The sequence below is a fragment of the Clupea harengus genome, chromosome 16 (assembly GCF_900700415.2).
Source record: "Clupea harengus chromosome 16, Ch_v2.0.2, whole genome shotgun sequence".
Classification (NCBI taxonomy): Eukaryota; Metazoa; Chordata; class Actinopteri; order Clupeiformes; family Clupeidae; genus Clupea; species Clupea harengus.
In genome coordinates, this window is record NC_045167.1 from 784642 (window position 1) to 798284 (window position 13643).

At 40.0% G+C, this 13643-nt stretch overlaps 1 protein-coding gene across 1 annotated transcript in view; it reads left to right on the plus strand.

The window, feature by feature from the left end:
• The first annotated feature begins 825 nt into the window (after positions 1-825).
• The window catches only part of cacna2d1a (calcium channel, voltage-dependent, alpha 2/delta subunit 1a), a 71719-nt gene continuing 58901 nt past the window's right edge, over positions 826-13643 (plus strand). The window contains exons 1-2 of the mRNA XM_031583333.2: positions 826-1294; positions 10066-10147. Coding sequence (XP_031439193.1) covers positions 1206-1294; positions 10066-10147 — 171 coding nt within the window. The 5' untranslated portion in view covers positions 826-1205. The remainder of the gene's footprint in view (positions 1295-10065; positions 10148-13643) is intronic.

Consider the following 13643-nt stretch of genomic DNA (forward strand, 5'->3'; position numbering starts at 1 on the left):
TGCTAATGGAGGTGGGGGTCAGTGTACCCCAATATGGTGTTGACTGACTAGCCGAGGAGGAGGTCTCTGGCTGCATATGTGAGAAATACATGCACACACACTTGTGTACTGTCCTACAAGTGTTAATTAGAGTTGATGTATTTCATTAGAGTTGATTGACACATTTTTGTTTTGTATCTATTACCTTATTTTATTTCTTATTTATTGTTGTTGTTTATACATCCTGTGGGTGGGGGCAATGGTTCAGAAAATGGGAGAACACTAGTATTTTGTAGTTAAATTCCTCATTGTACAGTATGTAAGAATCTATCAATATGTTGTTGAAGTACAAAAGTTCAAGACTATTATTGCTTCCCTTCAATAATACGCAAGGCTATACAAGTGTTATCTCTGGCTTATATTGCTTAATTATGTTTACACCTATGCATAATCTTTAATACTTGTATAATAACAACAACACCAACAACAATAAGAAGAAGAAGAAGAAGAAGAAGAAGAAGAAGAAGTAGAAGAAACCTCTACTTTAGTAAAGAAAACTATTATAAAGGGGAATGTTGTAATAAAAACGAGTGGTGTCCACTGATTTAAGGCAATCTTTCTGCACTGCGAAGAGGGACTACCCAGACATCCAAAAAATGTGTGATGAATGGCAGGTTGTTTCTTCATGTAAAACAAATTTGGAGTTAAAAATTCAGTTTAGTTGCTTAATTTTAGGGGTTTAATGAAGGTAGGTCATTTTTGACCGTTAGGACAAGAGGAGGGTACAGTATGTTTAAACATATGGTTAAATGGTCATGAAAGACATGAGGTGAGAAATCCTACGCCTGTGGACCAACCACGCCACTATATTCCATGACCGGAGTGCGACGCGTGCCGCTTGTAGTATGTAGAGGGAGTGGAAGGGGACTGGAAACTGATCCCTGAACGCAGAGGCATACGCTAGCCATTACAGCTGAAAACTGGAGACAAGAAAAACTCTCGACTGGGAGTAAACGTACTTCTGTTATTTGGAATTACATCAGTGAAGCTCTCATTACATCTCTGAAGTGGGAACGAAGTTATTTGGACAAAAGCAGCTGTGATTTGATTCTGAAGTGTCTCCGATGCCGCGGTGTTGATTCCGTAGGGAGAACAGCAGCGCACACATTCTAACCGTTTGTTCTTTTTTTACTGTCGCTCGTGGACAGCTTTCTCTTTGCCTTATCATGGATGTGTATAAAATCCCTACCATTGCACTCCTAGTGCTTTCGGTTTTCAACAGTGTTTCCACCGTGCAGTTTCCAACACCAGTCATGTAAGTAGCAAAAGTAGGCTATAACAATTATTTTCCGCACGTCATCCAATCGATTAGGTCTCGTTTCGCCAAACACAGTTTAGCCTACATTCACTTTAGTGCCATTTGTTGGTGAAGAGTTTATGTCCTGGCACAGTAGAAAATATTAGGCCTACGTGAGACTAAATCTTTGAATTGCCACAAGTTGCGCCCTAAAATGCTTCGGAGCGGTTTCTCGCACCAAGCTATCTAAACCTATCGTTAGTTAGTTTGCGCTTGTTTTAATTTCCTCTTGCTTTCATTAAGGCCCATCTTCGGGAGGGAGGGAAGGAGTTCATTTATGTGTTCGCATGTTTGTGTTTCTGCTAGGCGGTTCCTTGTTTTGGGCTGTGTCCAATGTAATGGGTAGCCCGCAGATGTAACTGTTAGCGCATCAGTTGTTGCTTTCGGTATTTGTTAATACAGACTCTAAATGTACTGTACCCCAGGGACGTCTCCTCTGACGTAAAAAACAAAACAACAGAAACAAACAAACAAAACTGTGCATCACCTATTGGGTTCAGCTTCCCTTAGGCTACGTGACGTTTCACACTATTCCATACATTATGCTTATAGGCTATGCCTTTGCCACTGTCACTATCAAACGAACACTGAAGGCATTCTTGTTGCTTCCCCTTCAGGAAAAAGATATATTTGAAATATATTTTGACGAGCACTTTTAAAATATATGTTAATGGAATTGTCTTCTATGCTACATATACAGTATGTGCATATATTTTTTACTTTGAGATAATTGTTTCGGCTATGTGAAATATATTTTGAAATATAAATCAGATTAAGTAATTATTTCAATATTTTCAATTGAATATTTTCGTATTCTTGTTCATTCTCATTCATTTTCATTTCATTTTAAATCTAAGATCAGCCAGGTTAGAGTTGATGGCTGCCCCCAGCTGTCCTTTGGAGGCCTGGAGGCGTTTCTTCATAGCTGTTTCTGGAGATAGTTGGATAGACACTTTCATAAACTTAAAAATAGTAATAGACTATTAACCCCAGTTTAATCATGGATTTTGTAATATTCCTGCAGCCCTGCAGTTGATTCTTGGGTGTGGCCTATACTCGGGAATGCATTTTGTTTCTCATATGGTGCCTGGTAGTTAATAACACGCTACCAGTAATGCACCAAAAAGGTGTTTGTCAACCACCAACAGAAGAAGAATGAATGCTACTACCAGACACCAGACTTTGTTACAACCACGAGCATGTGTGGAGCAGTGAGATTAGATGCTAACCTACTGTCCAAACAGGGGAAACCTGCCAAATACTACTACAACCATGAACAAGTTCTGTGTGGAACAGTATGGGTGGCTGCAGGGGATAGATATCTTTACATGGACTAAAAGCGTTGCAAAACCCAGGTTGTTTCCATACCTGAAAGTAGACCAGGTAAAAACCCCAAACAATGTGAACAGCGGTGGGAAAGAGCGGGATAGATGAATACCAACTGACGAGTTAACGCCTTTAAAAGAAGACAAGTTGGTGTTGGAACAGATAAAACTGGCATTTCAAAAATGGGAAATGGGATTGACAGGCTATGACTGAGCAATCAAACGTAAGACCCGGGTCCTTAACACTCTGGAGTCTGTTATTTAACGTGAGTGGGGAAATCTGAAATTGGACAAATGTAAAAGTTGCAAAGACAATTTACGAAGTTAGCAAGATAGCTTACGATGACTAGCAAACTAAAGTTAGTGTTACGCCCCTCTACACCCCTACTGGTTTTGCAGTGGCAGTGCAACAGTCTTTGGGTGGTGAATGGGCATAATCAGCTTGATTGTCCACACCTGAGAGGTGTGGATAAAAGCCATGCTGTTTGCCCTCAGAGAGAGCTCGCATTCCCACCATGCTTTCGAGGCTGGTGAACACCATGCGTTTGGTGCTGGTGTTGTGCAGACACCATTTTAGCCACTACTCTTAAGTTATATAGAAATAAATACTTTATTTTCATACAACTCTGTGGTCTGTCTCCAATTTATGTTGCGGCTCAAGAGCCGGGTCGTAACAGTTAGACAATAACATAAACCGCCTTCAATGTTACCTAGTAGGCTGAGGGGGCCTAAAAGACCTAAAAGGACTAACGTCAACAATAGAATACATTAGCTTGCTATTGCTAGCTAGCGTGTTGGTTAAAATATTTGATGAAAAAGTCATGTTAGCTGTAACATTACTAATGTTTCAGTCATGTTTATTTGATCCCACTTGCTTTTCTACGCTGCTAGGAAGCTAATGTCACCCCACATTGAAGTCAATGGATGTCATCGATAGCAAGTAAATGTCACTTGCTTATGGCACATCTCTCAAGAACACACCAGTGTAATAACGTTAATCTATGGATTTAGGTCGAAAAACTACAGGGTGTAACATTATCATATCAAAATGTTGACACTCACCAAGCATTCAATGTGAATTATCCTTCCCTAGGCCATATTTTCCCCTTTAAAACACTTAAACATCTATGTGTTATCATTTTTCATTGAAAAATAGTTGATATTTTCGACCCATTTGATTTCTTCACCTTCATCAGCGAAAGGATTGACGCTGATAAGACAAGGAAAATCTAGAGGCCCACCCTCTAAAACATACACATCATTATGTTGTTTCTGAGGTATAGTAATTGTCTGTACTAATGTATTGTCAGTCTGCAAAAGGGTATTGTGAGCTTTTGTGTTATTTTCGTTTTCTTTGGTCTATAAAGAAGATAGTATTTTTTCACTCATTCTCTTATTCTCACCTCTTGTTCTGCTCAAGCTACAAATAGAATGTCAGGCCAGGAAAATATCCCAAACCAGAACCAGTTTTAAATGTTGACGTTCTTCCATAACAACCATTATAATACATCCCATATGCTTTTATTGCCTGATTGCAAGGACTCTCTAGGCTGTTTGTATGGTATGACCTCCCTCAGGGGTTTGGTTCAAAAGAGCTGGTTCACACATGTTAAAATCATTGAAATGGCAGAGCAGACAAGATCACACCAGTGTCATTTTTTTCATTATTTGCCCAGAATTTGACTTTGTGAAAGGGTCTGAATGAATAATTGATCTGTCTGGTAAATTAACATGGATTCTTAATGGCCAACATTTTTAGACGGATCACAGAGAGAGAAATGAATATGGCTTCAAAGATCAAGAACAGTAATTAAAACACTGCTTATAAATCTGTACACGCTGAAATGATCCCAAAACACTACTTCCCTTCCTGAACTCATAGGTAATGTGGACTACATCTTTTTATGTCCATGTCATCCTTTGTTCTTCTCTTTCCTTGTCCTCTCTACCTGCACTGTACAGCTGCATCTGGGCACCCAGGCTTTAATCCCACATGCCAGTATGTGTATGCTTCAGACAGTGTGTGTGTGGTCCCCATCCTCAATCCCTCCTCTGTCACTTCCTTGCAGTCTCTGGCTTCCTCTGTCTGGCTGGAACATGTCTTGTGGCATCAGTTCTTGCTGCGAGGCAGATGATTAACATCATCTCATCTGAAATGCAAAGTCTGATGTTACAGAGTCTATAATCCCACGAGTTGTGGGAGAATGGAACAGAATGAACTGGCACTGAATCAGTGTGTGTGCCATTGTTTGTTGTTCTAAGTCATCGTCACTGGCCCCCTTTGATCCCTGCTCTTATGATGCTATAGAACCTGTCATCTAATGCTCAGCGTCCTGGATTTCCTTTGTCTGTTGTGCTCTCTCTCTCTTCTCTCTCTCTCTCCTCTCTTCTCTCTCTCTCTCTCTCTCCTCTCTTCTCTCTTTCTCTCTCTTCTCTCTCTTCTCTCTCTCTCCTCTCTCCTCTCTCTCCTCTCTCTCTGTCTCTCCTTTCTACTCTCTCCTCTCTCTCCTCTCTCTCTCTCTCTGTCTCTCTCTCCTCTCTTTTCTCTCCTCTCTTCTCTCTCTCTCCTCTCTCTCTCTTCTCTCTCCTCTCTCCTCTCTTCTCTCTCCTCTCTCTTCTCTCTCTCTCTCTCTCTCTCTCCTCTCTCCTCTCTCTCTCTCTCTCTCTCCCTCTCTTCTCTCTCCTCTCTCCTCTCTCTCTCTCTCTCCTCTCTTCTCTCTCTTCTCTCTCTCTCTCCTCTCTTCTTCTCTCTCCTCTCTCCTCTCTCTCTCTCTCTCCTCTCTCCTCTCTTCTCTCTCCTTTCTACTCTCTCCTCTCTCTCCTCTCTCCTCTCTTTCTCTCTCTCTGTCTCTCTCTCCTCTCTCCTCTCTCCTCTCTCCTCTCTTCTCTCTCTCTTTCTCTCTCTGTCTCTCTCTCTCTCTCTCTCTGGGTGTGTTTGAAAGAGAAGGCAATTGGTCAGTTTCATTTGCTTATTTCATGTGTGCTTCATCTATCATGCACATGATTCTCTTCTCTTATCTGCCTCCTCAATACAGTGCAGTTCACCACGTCAGCAGGGGCCACTGCTATACGTGTTGACTTCAATTCATCCATTCTGTCGGTTACTCAGCTTAGTGTGAAATCATATTCGTTGCTCACATTATTTTTGCGGTGTGTACTGCTGCTGTTTTGAGACGCTACAAGGAGCAGCTGAGCATTTTTATCCCAAACTGAATTTCACTTCAGTATTGTCAGAGTTCAGACAGCATAGTCTTCTCTATTTTGAAGTGTGATTCGATGAACTGTTTAATTGATACCCCTCTTCTTTTTTCACAGTCAGTTTTAGCCCAAGGAGTGATGAGATACCATCCCCCCTGTAAATGGTCAAATTCAAAAGAGCTCAATGAGAAGCTGTGTCCTGTCTAAAGCCACTATGGCGAGGGCTGTCCTGTCCGTCTTCAGTATGAGTCTGCATGTGTGTGTATGTTTCCTAAAGGCCCCTTGCATTAACACCTGGCTATTTGGCGAGGCTAGCCTCTGACCATTTATTTCCAGAGGAATGTTCAGTGCTGCATGAGAACTGGAGCTGCTGCTGGCTATTTCTGCTCCACAAAGGGTCGAGCAGAGCACAAGGTCAGAGAAGAGGATGAACTTTCCTTTCCCACCCCTTCTACACACCACCCTCTATCGCTTAAACCATCTCCATTCTATTACATTGCTGCTTCTTAGCAGTAGTTTGTTTCACTTGTCTTGTATTTATGCTGAAATAGTAGGCCTCTACACCCCACCAGCTTCAATACTCTGTAAGTGAGGATGCTAAAAAATGCCACCCCTGTTATCTTTGAGTCATGAGGTGTACAGAACATATTTCCCACTGCATCTCTTTTCCACCACATACACTTGCAACAAGTTACCTCTATAATAGTTTAATCTAAACTACTGTTTCAAATAGATATGGTCATCTTTCTGTCTTGTTTAATAGATTACACATAAAACAGATTTAAACATGTCACTGGTTACATTTGATTCATGTTGGCTCTGTACAGCATCTATTGATTCTGAAGGAGTATATGCACAGATTGATAGTGAACGCTTATTGATTCTGTAGGAGTATATGCACAGATTGATAGTGAACGCTTAACTGGCATCTATTGATTCTGAAGGAGTATATGCACAGATTGATAGTGAACTGGTATCTATTGATTCTGTAGGAGTATATGCACAGATTGATAGTGAACGCTTATTGATTCTGTAGGAGTATATGCACAGATTGATAGTGAACTGGTATCTATTGATTCTGTAGGAGTATATGCACAGATTGATAGTGAACGCTTATTGATTCTGTAGGAGTATATGCACAGATTGATAGCGAACTGGTATCTATTGATTCTGTAGGAGTATATGCACAGATTGATCGTGAACGTTTAACTGGTAACTGCTGATTTTAGCACAGGCCTCTGTAACGGTCACACGGTTGTAGATGCGTTACTGTTGTTTTTACCCATGCTATGGGATAGCATACACTCACACTCACCCGCCACACAGTGACCTAAACTCAGGAAAAAGGTATCAAAGCACCACTAAAGCTGGCGAGTGAATGGTTTCAATTATACTAATTGGACACTTTACCCATGAGGCTAATTCAGCTATTTATAAAACAGAACTTTGTTATATGGTTGAGATGGTTAGCAGATGGATGCCGTGAGAGGGTTAGCTGAAAGTAGCGAACTGAACCACTGAATTTAAAGAGTCGACTACTTAAAAGGGGTTAGGGGAACTTGCACAGCTGGTACAGTATATGCTATAGTCATCATGCTTCAACTGGACTCTGAGGGGAATTCCTTCTTTGATTTGGAGTGATCGATTTAAAGCAGATGCAGTTCTACAGTCACAGTGAAGGGTACAGAATTAGAATAGAGAAAGGTAAAGGTACAGGAAGAATATATCTGTGGAGACAGGCAGGAATGCCAGAGGACATTCATTCCTTTTGTGCAAAGAAACCCCCTGCTCACGTCACGTCACGTTTCTGTCACACACATGCAACCACACTCACACAAAGGGAGACACAATTTCCTGTTGTTCACCGTTGTCTACCTTCAAATGCACATGGCCCCTTATATTATTATTTGACGCAATAAGTTTACAGTTTCACATGGAGAGAAATGCGACTTAGACTACACCTCTAAACTCCAACACTTAAATCTACTTGATCTACAGCTCGAACACTTAGATCCACTTGATCTACACCTCTAACACTTAGATCCACTTGATCTACACCTCCAACACCCAGAGCCAGCTTGATATGACATGCAAGCCAGGCACCACACAAGCTCTCAGGTGTTTATTTACCTGATGTAGATCCCCCACATGGCTTTGAAAACTCTGGAGAAATAACCTCTTTGATTTTCTTTTAAAAGTGGAATTTATTTCTTACTAATGATAATGCTTCTGCTGACAAGTTGCCTGGAGCACTGTCCCCTCGTGTCATTATGATGTGTGTCGTCTCAGATGTTCAGAAGTTGGCAATCCTTTAATTAAACAAAGATCAAGTCAACATGGACATCATATGGCAAGCTTAAACTGTGCATGTTAAAGCCAGTGAAAAATGTCCATATTTGTATTTATGTTCTTTGGTCATAGACCTTCTGTATGGCAAGGTATGTAAATATGGCCTATGGCAGTTTTAGAGACAGTCAACGCTCCTCTTAATGTTTGGGTTTGTTATGCCTGGGATTGTCTGCAGATGAGCCTTTTAGTGTGTTGAAAATGTTACCACTTGCTTGAAGGTCATGTTGGTATTTATGCAGTGTTTGAATAAGTTGGCTACCCAATGAAGAGACATGTAACAAGTCCTCTGTGCTTAATTCTGCCAGCAGAATACTGGAGCTAAGGGTCAGATATTCTCTCTCTGTCTCTCTGTCTTCTCTCTCTCTCTCTCTCTCTCTGTCTCTCTCTCTCTCTCTGTCTCTCTCTCTCTCTCTCTGTCTCTCTCTCTCTCTCTGAGTCACATACAGTATTCTATTTTGGTCCCTGTTTTAGTGTTGTATTATGTGTATGTGTAACCTAAGACTGTTCTGTTGTGGTGCTCCTATTGTTATAGGTACACACCATGGTTCTTTTCCAAACCCTTGTGTTAAAAAAGTGCAGGTGGAAGGGATACCAAACGCGTGCGTCTGTGTGTGAGAGAAAGAGGAAAGAGGCGTCCGTGAAGTTGATTCCTTTACATCTTCGCGGTTAAACGAGAGGAGATGGAATGGAAATGTTGCTGACAACAGGTCGCGGGCCGCTGAGTACTGTAGACAGCTGTTCCTCATCGCTAAATATACGCCTGCTCTGGGCTCCCTGATCACATTACACTGTGTTTTTAAATAAGAAAACAGTCCCGGGGTCCAGTTTCTGACACCATCAATACAAAACACAATTGATGGCACTCTAACAAAACAGCATGCTCTAAAAAGGCAATGTTAATTTTCTTTATGCCTTTTCTCATTCATTTATAATGAAGCCTTCATGGTCCAGTGACATTTAGCTAAGGGTTGGAACCTGAAGTGAGTGGGCTAACATGCCCCATCGTAATGCCTGCCGGGTGTATAAGTTACACATGCAGTGGTGTTGTACCTATTATAAAGTATTAGCATAAGTAGCTCACGGGAACAAAGACCTTATGAATACAGGTTGACTTACAAATACAACACATACACAATTTGTCAGGGGTCACATAGGGTGTCTGAGGATCCGATGTTCATTATCCACTTGTGTGAAATTCCACTTGTCAAATAGATGTATGCTCACAGTACATGGGGCCATTTTAAGTGTAATCTGTTTATGATTATGTTCTGACTGCATTCAGTATGTTCTGAATAGAATTTTACTTTTAAAATGGGTACTGTCAAATTTTATTGGAATGTTTACAACAACAAAGAATCACATCAGTATAGTAGGTTAAAATGAGATATCCTATTTCATATTCTCTTACCCCAGTTATATAAGTGTGTGTTAAGGTAGATTATATATACATTTCACAACTGATGGAAGTCTCTGGGAGATCAGTATCACATTTAACAATTTAACTATAGATGGCCTACAGGTGAAAACATTGTATATCCAGGTCCAAGACCATAACAGTCCTGCCTTTTCAAGAAACCTTGGTTTCAAACTACACTTCTTTCCGATATTCCTATATTCTCCATTTAAGCATATCTTTGGTCACTATCTCATTCAATGGGGCAAACAGAAACTGCTGGATTGACAAAACCCTCAACTCAACCATTCAGTGTTTTCAGGGGGATTTAATCTGTTTTGATTTGGTTATTATTACATTAACTGCCACAGCTAAATAATAATAAATAACAATCATGGTTTGCATTTCATTTTGGTAATTTTAGTAATGACTGTTCGTATCGTTTCCATGTCTTCTCTTCTCAGTGTGCAGGACTGGGTGGAGCGGATGCAGAAGGATTTGGTGTCTTTGATTGATGCTGAAAGTGGAGCTCAAAACCTGCCTGAGGTAAAGGCTCATCCACGCGTCGGGGCTTCTGGAACGATCTCCAATGTTAGGAGACTTTTGTACATTTGGAATAGAGCTGCTGAGTCCACTTTACAATGGCCAGAGTATCTGAATTTGTTTTGGCTGTGAACTGCATTTAGAATAGAACATTTAGACGGAGCAAAATCAATCATGGTGACTCAGATATCTCAGCAGGACAGATGAAAGATCACCCTATTTTTATGACTTAATTGCCACACCACGAGTCACCAGCTCTACTACTGTTGTCTGTTCAGGTCTATTTGACTTTGTTCAAAATGTACGTCCATTTGAAATTTTCACCAGAATCCCAGTAAATAAGTGCACAGTTAGGGGGTGAAAGAGGCCAGAATTGTGGGTTGTTTACATTTACATTTAGTCATTTAGTCCTTTAGCAGACGCTTTTATCCAAAGCGACGTACAAAGGAGAGAACAATCAAGCTACGAGCAAAAGAGACCTAGTGTAACAATAAATACTATTTTACATAAGAAATAAAAAAGTGCAGGAATGTAACTACTGTAAGTGCGAGTTAAGTACTAGTTAGAGGAGATAGCATTAGAGGAAGGATAAGGAGATATAGAAGGAGGAGGAAGTGCAAGTTAGGAAGCTTGGGATTGATGTCTTTTTCATGCCCAGGGCAGCTGTGGCTACTGAGGTAGCTTACCACCACCGGTATGACTGTGAGTGTATGACTACTGGACTCTGTAAAGCGACTTCGGGTATATAGAGAAGCGCTATATAAAATTGAATTGATTGATTGATTGATAAATAGTTTCAAAGATTTGCCTGATCGATGTATTTTTTAAGATAGAAATAAATATGCATCTATGCTACACTAAGCCGTAGTTATCTAAGGCTCACTGGTATTCAGTCTCATATGAAGAAGCATCACTAGATAGAGCTGTACTAGCCTGTTTGTGAACAAGCAATTGAGTTGTCAAAGTTTGCAATGCAGAAAAAGAAAATAAATAGCAGACACTTCTTCATTTTCAGAAAGTGAACCCATTTTTAAACATTTAAATTGATGTAATCTTTGGCTAAAGCCTGTTTCACGTGTTACCATGATGTAGTAGACTAGACTACATCAACCATCCTACCACATAACTATAGTCCTGTAATTTTCAAACTGTCAACGACAACACCAAACAATCTGATTGGCTCCTCATTTGCATAGGATTAGACTTTTCCCAACTTTTTTCGCCGGCTTCGCCCAATTCACTCGTCTCCGTCACAAGCACCCGCCTCCAACAGAAATGAATGGGATACAGAACTTGGCTTCACTCGCTCCGCTGGCATGTGTCAGCACCGTCATGATGATCTGGAGGATCTCTTGAGACTCGCCAGTAACCAGATATGGCGCTGGCACTTCTCATAGAATAACTAAGTTGGTCTGTGAATCATTTTCAGAACACTAAATGCCGTGAGAAGAATTTAGAAAGCCAATGCAGTGTAACCCCTCTGAATTTGTCTGCGTTGTGTAGTTTTTTCATAGAGAAAGCCAGGAGACGTGGGTGAAGTTCTCCAGTTTATTCACCTGGCACAAACAATATCACGGGACTTCTTAGCACAGCAGCATGGGACACCTTACAGTGTGCTAATCGTGACTATATCTCCAAACTCTCATACATCGTTAATTCAAGTTGAATTACAAAGTAATATATCTAATTGAAATATATACAATAAAACACAAAACATGTACCTGGCACAAACAATATCACGGGACTCCTTAGCACAGCAGCATGGGACACCTTACAGTGTGCTAATCTAAGAGGGAGATTAAACATTAGCTATTCACACGTGTGATTTTGAACATCGATTAAAATATACATTCAGAACAGTGTTAATTTCGTTGACGAAAAATATTCGTTAACGACCTTTTTCCCGTGACTAAAACGAGACTAAGACGTGACGAAAACGGATCTTTATAAATAAAAACTATGACTAAATCTATTTTAACTTTCGTTGACGAGACGAGACGAGACGAAAATGTTGGTGGTTGACTAAGTCACAATTGTTTTTTTTTCAAAACTTGTATGCACATCATTGGTTGAATGTTGCCCGGTCCTGTATCTATCCCTCCTCCACTCCCTGAGATGGCCAGACATGCAAGTGACGCCCTATGGCTGAACGTTATGATGGCTGAAGTTCAAGCACTCGGTACTGGAAGAAAAATAAGAATAGATATCTGGACAGTCTTTAATTATAACTTGACAGAAAATAAAACACAATGCACCGCAATAACCGGAGAGAAACCTTGTGGCTTCAAAATAGGTGGGAAGAACACAACAAGAGGCACCTGAAAGCGCACAAGACAACCCTGCCATTTATGCCAAGGTAAATTAGCTAGTAACTGTCAATGATAATTAGCTAATGTTAACTAGTTATTAGAATATATTAGCCAACGTTAACTTAACTTCAAAGGGGCAGTCGAGTGTATAGGTTGTGTCAGCTTGGATAACTAGCGAGTCATTTTCGATTGAAACCTCCCGTTTGGCTTGGCAAATGAGTTCCAAAACTTTTAGCTAGCTAACGTTGGCTAACTATGAGGTAGCATAGCTAAGTTATACTAGCTATCGATAGCTAGCTAAGTTATACTAGCTATCGATAGCTAGCTAAGTTATACTAGCTATCGATAACTAGCTAGTAAACGCATTGCAGAATGGACTATAGGACAGGCCACGCATGACATTAATCAAGAAAAAATAAATGAATATGTTATTGGTTTACATATCCTTGTCTATTTATGCAATTGTTATTATCATTGGCACTACTTTCAACTCTCAAACTATCCGTCAAGCTAAATTCATATGGAGGATATGTGGTTGATTTAACTAAGGCCAGGTAGGCATAGTAGTTGTATTGTGTTATCACTTCATTTGAATCTTCAAAATCTAGACTTGATATTTTAATGATAATACTGTTAATTAAGTATTGCATTAAAATTATTATTTACATTGAATTCATTTGAATTCAGCTGTAGGCATAGGAGATCTGTATCTTAGAGACTAATTGCATCCACAGTTTAAGTACTGCAAGGTTGACTATTATGCAGTTGTAGACACAACACAAGGGGTCCCCGGGCCTGAGAAGGGAAGGAAAGGAGTTTAATGTGACTATAAGATGGACTTAATTTTTAGTTTAATGTGACTAAAACTAGACTAAAATGTAATGAGACTTCGTCGACTAAAACTAGACTAAAATGTTCTGAGTTTTCGTCGACGAAAACTAGACTAAAACTAAGGAGGATAAAAATGACTAAAAGTGACTAAAACTAATATACATTTTCGTCTAAAGACTAAGACTAAGACTAAATATAAAATAGCTGCCAAAATTAACACTGATTCAGAGGTGCATAATTCCTAAACCAAACACACTATTTACATGAGGATATAATGTGGAACACCTCTCTATAATCAGTATGGATTTAGGACATTCAGTCATTGTATTCTAAAATAATAATGTAGGAGCTCTCTTTAT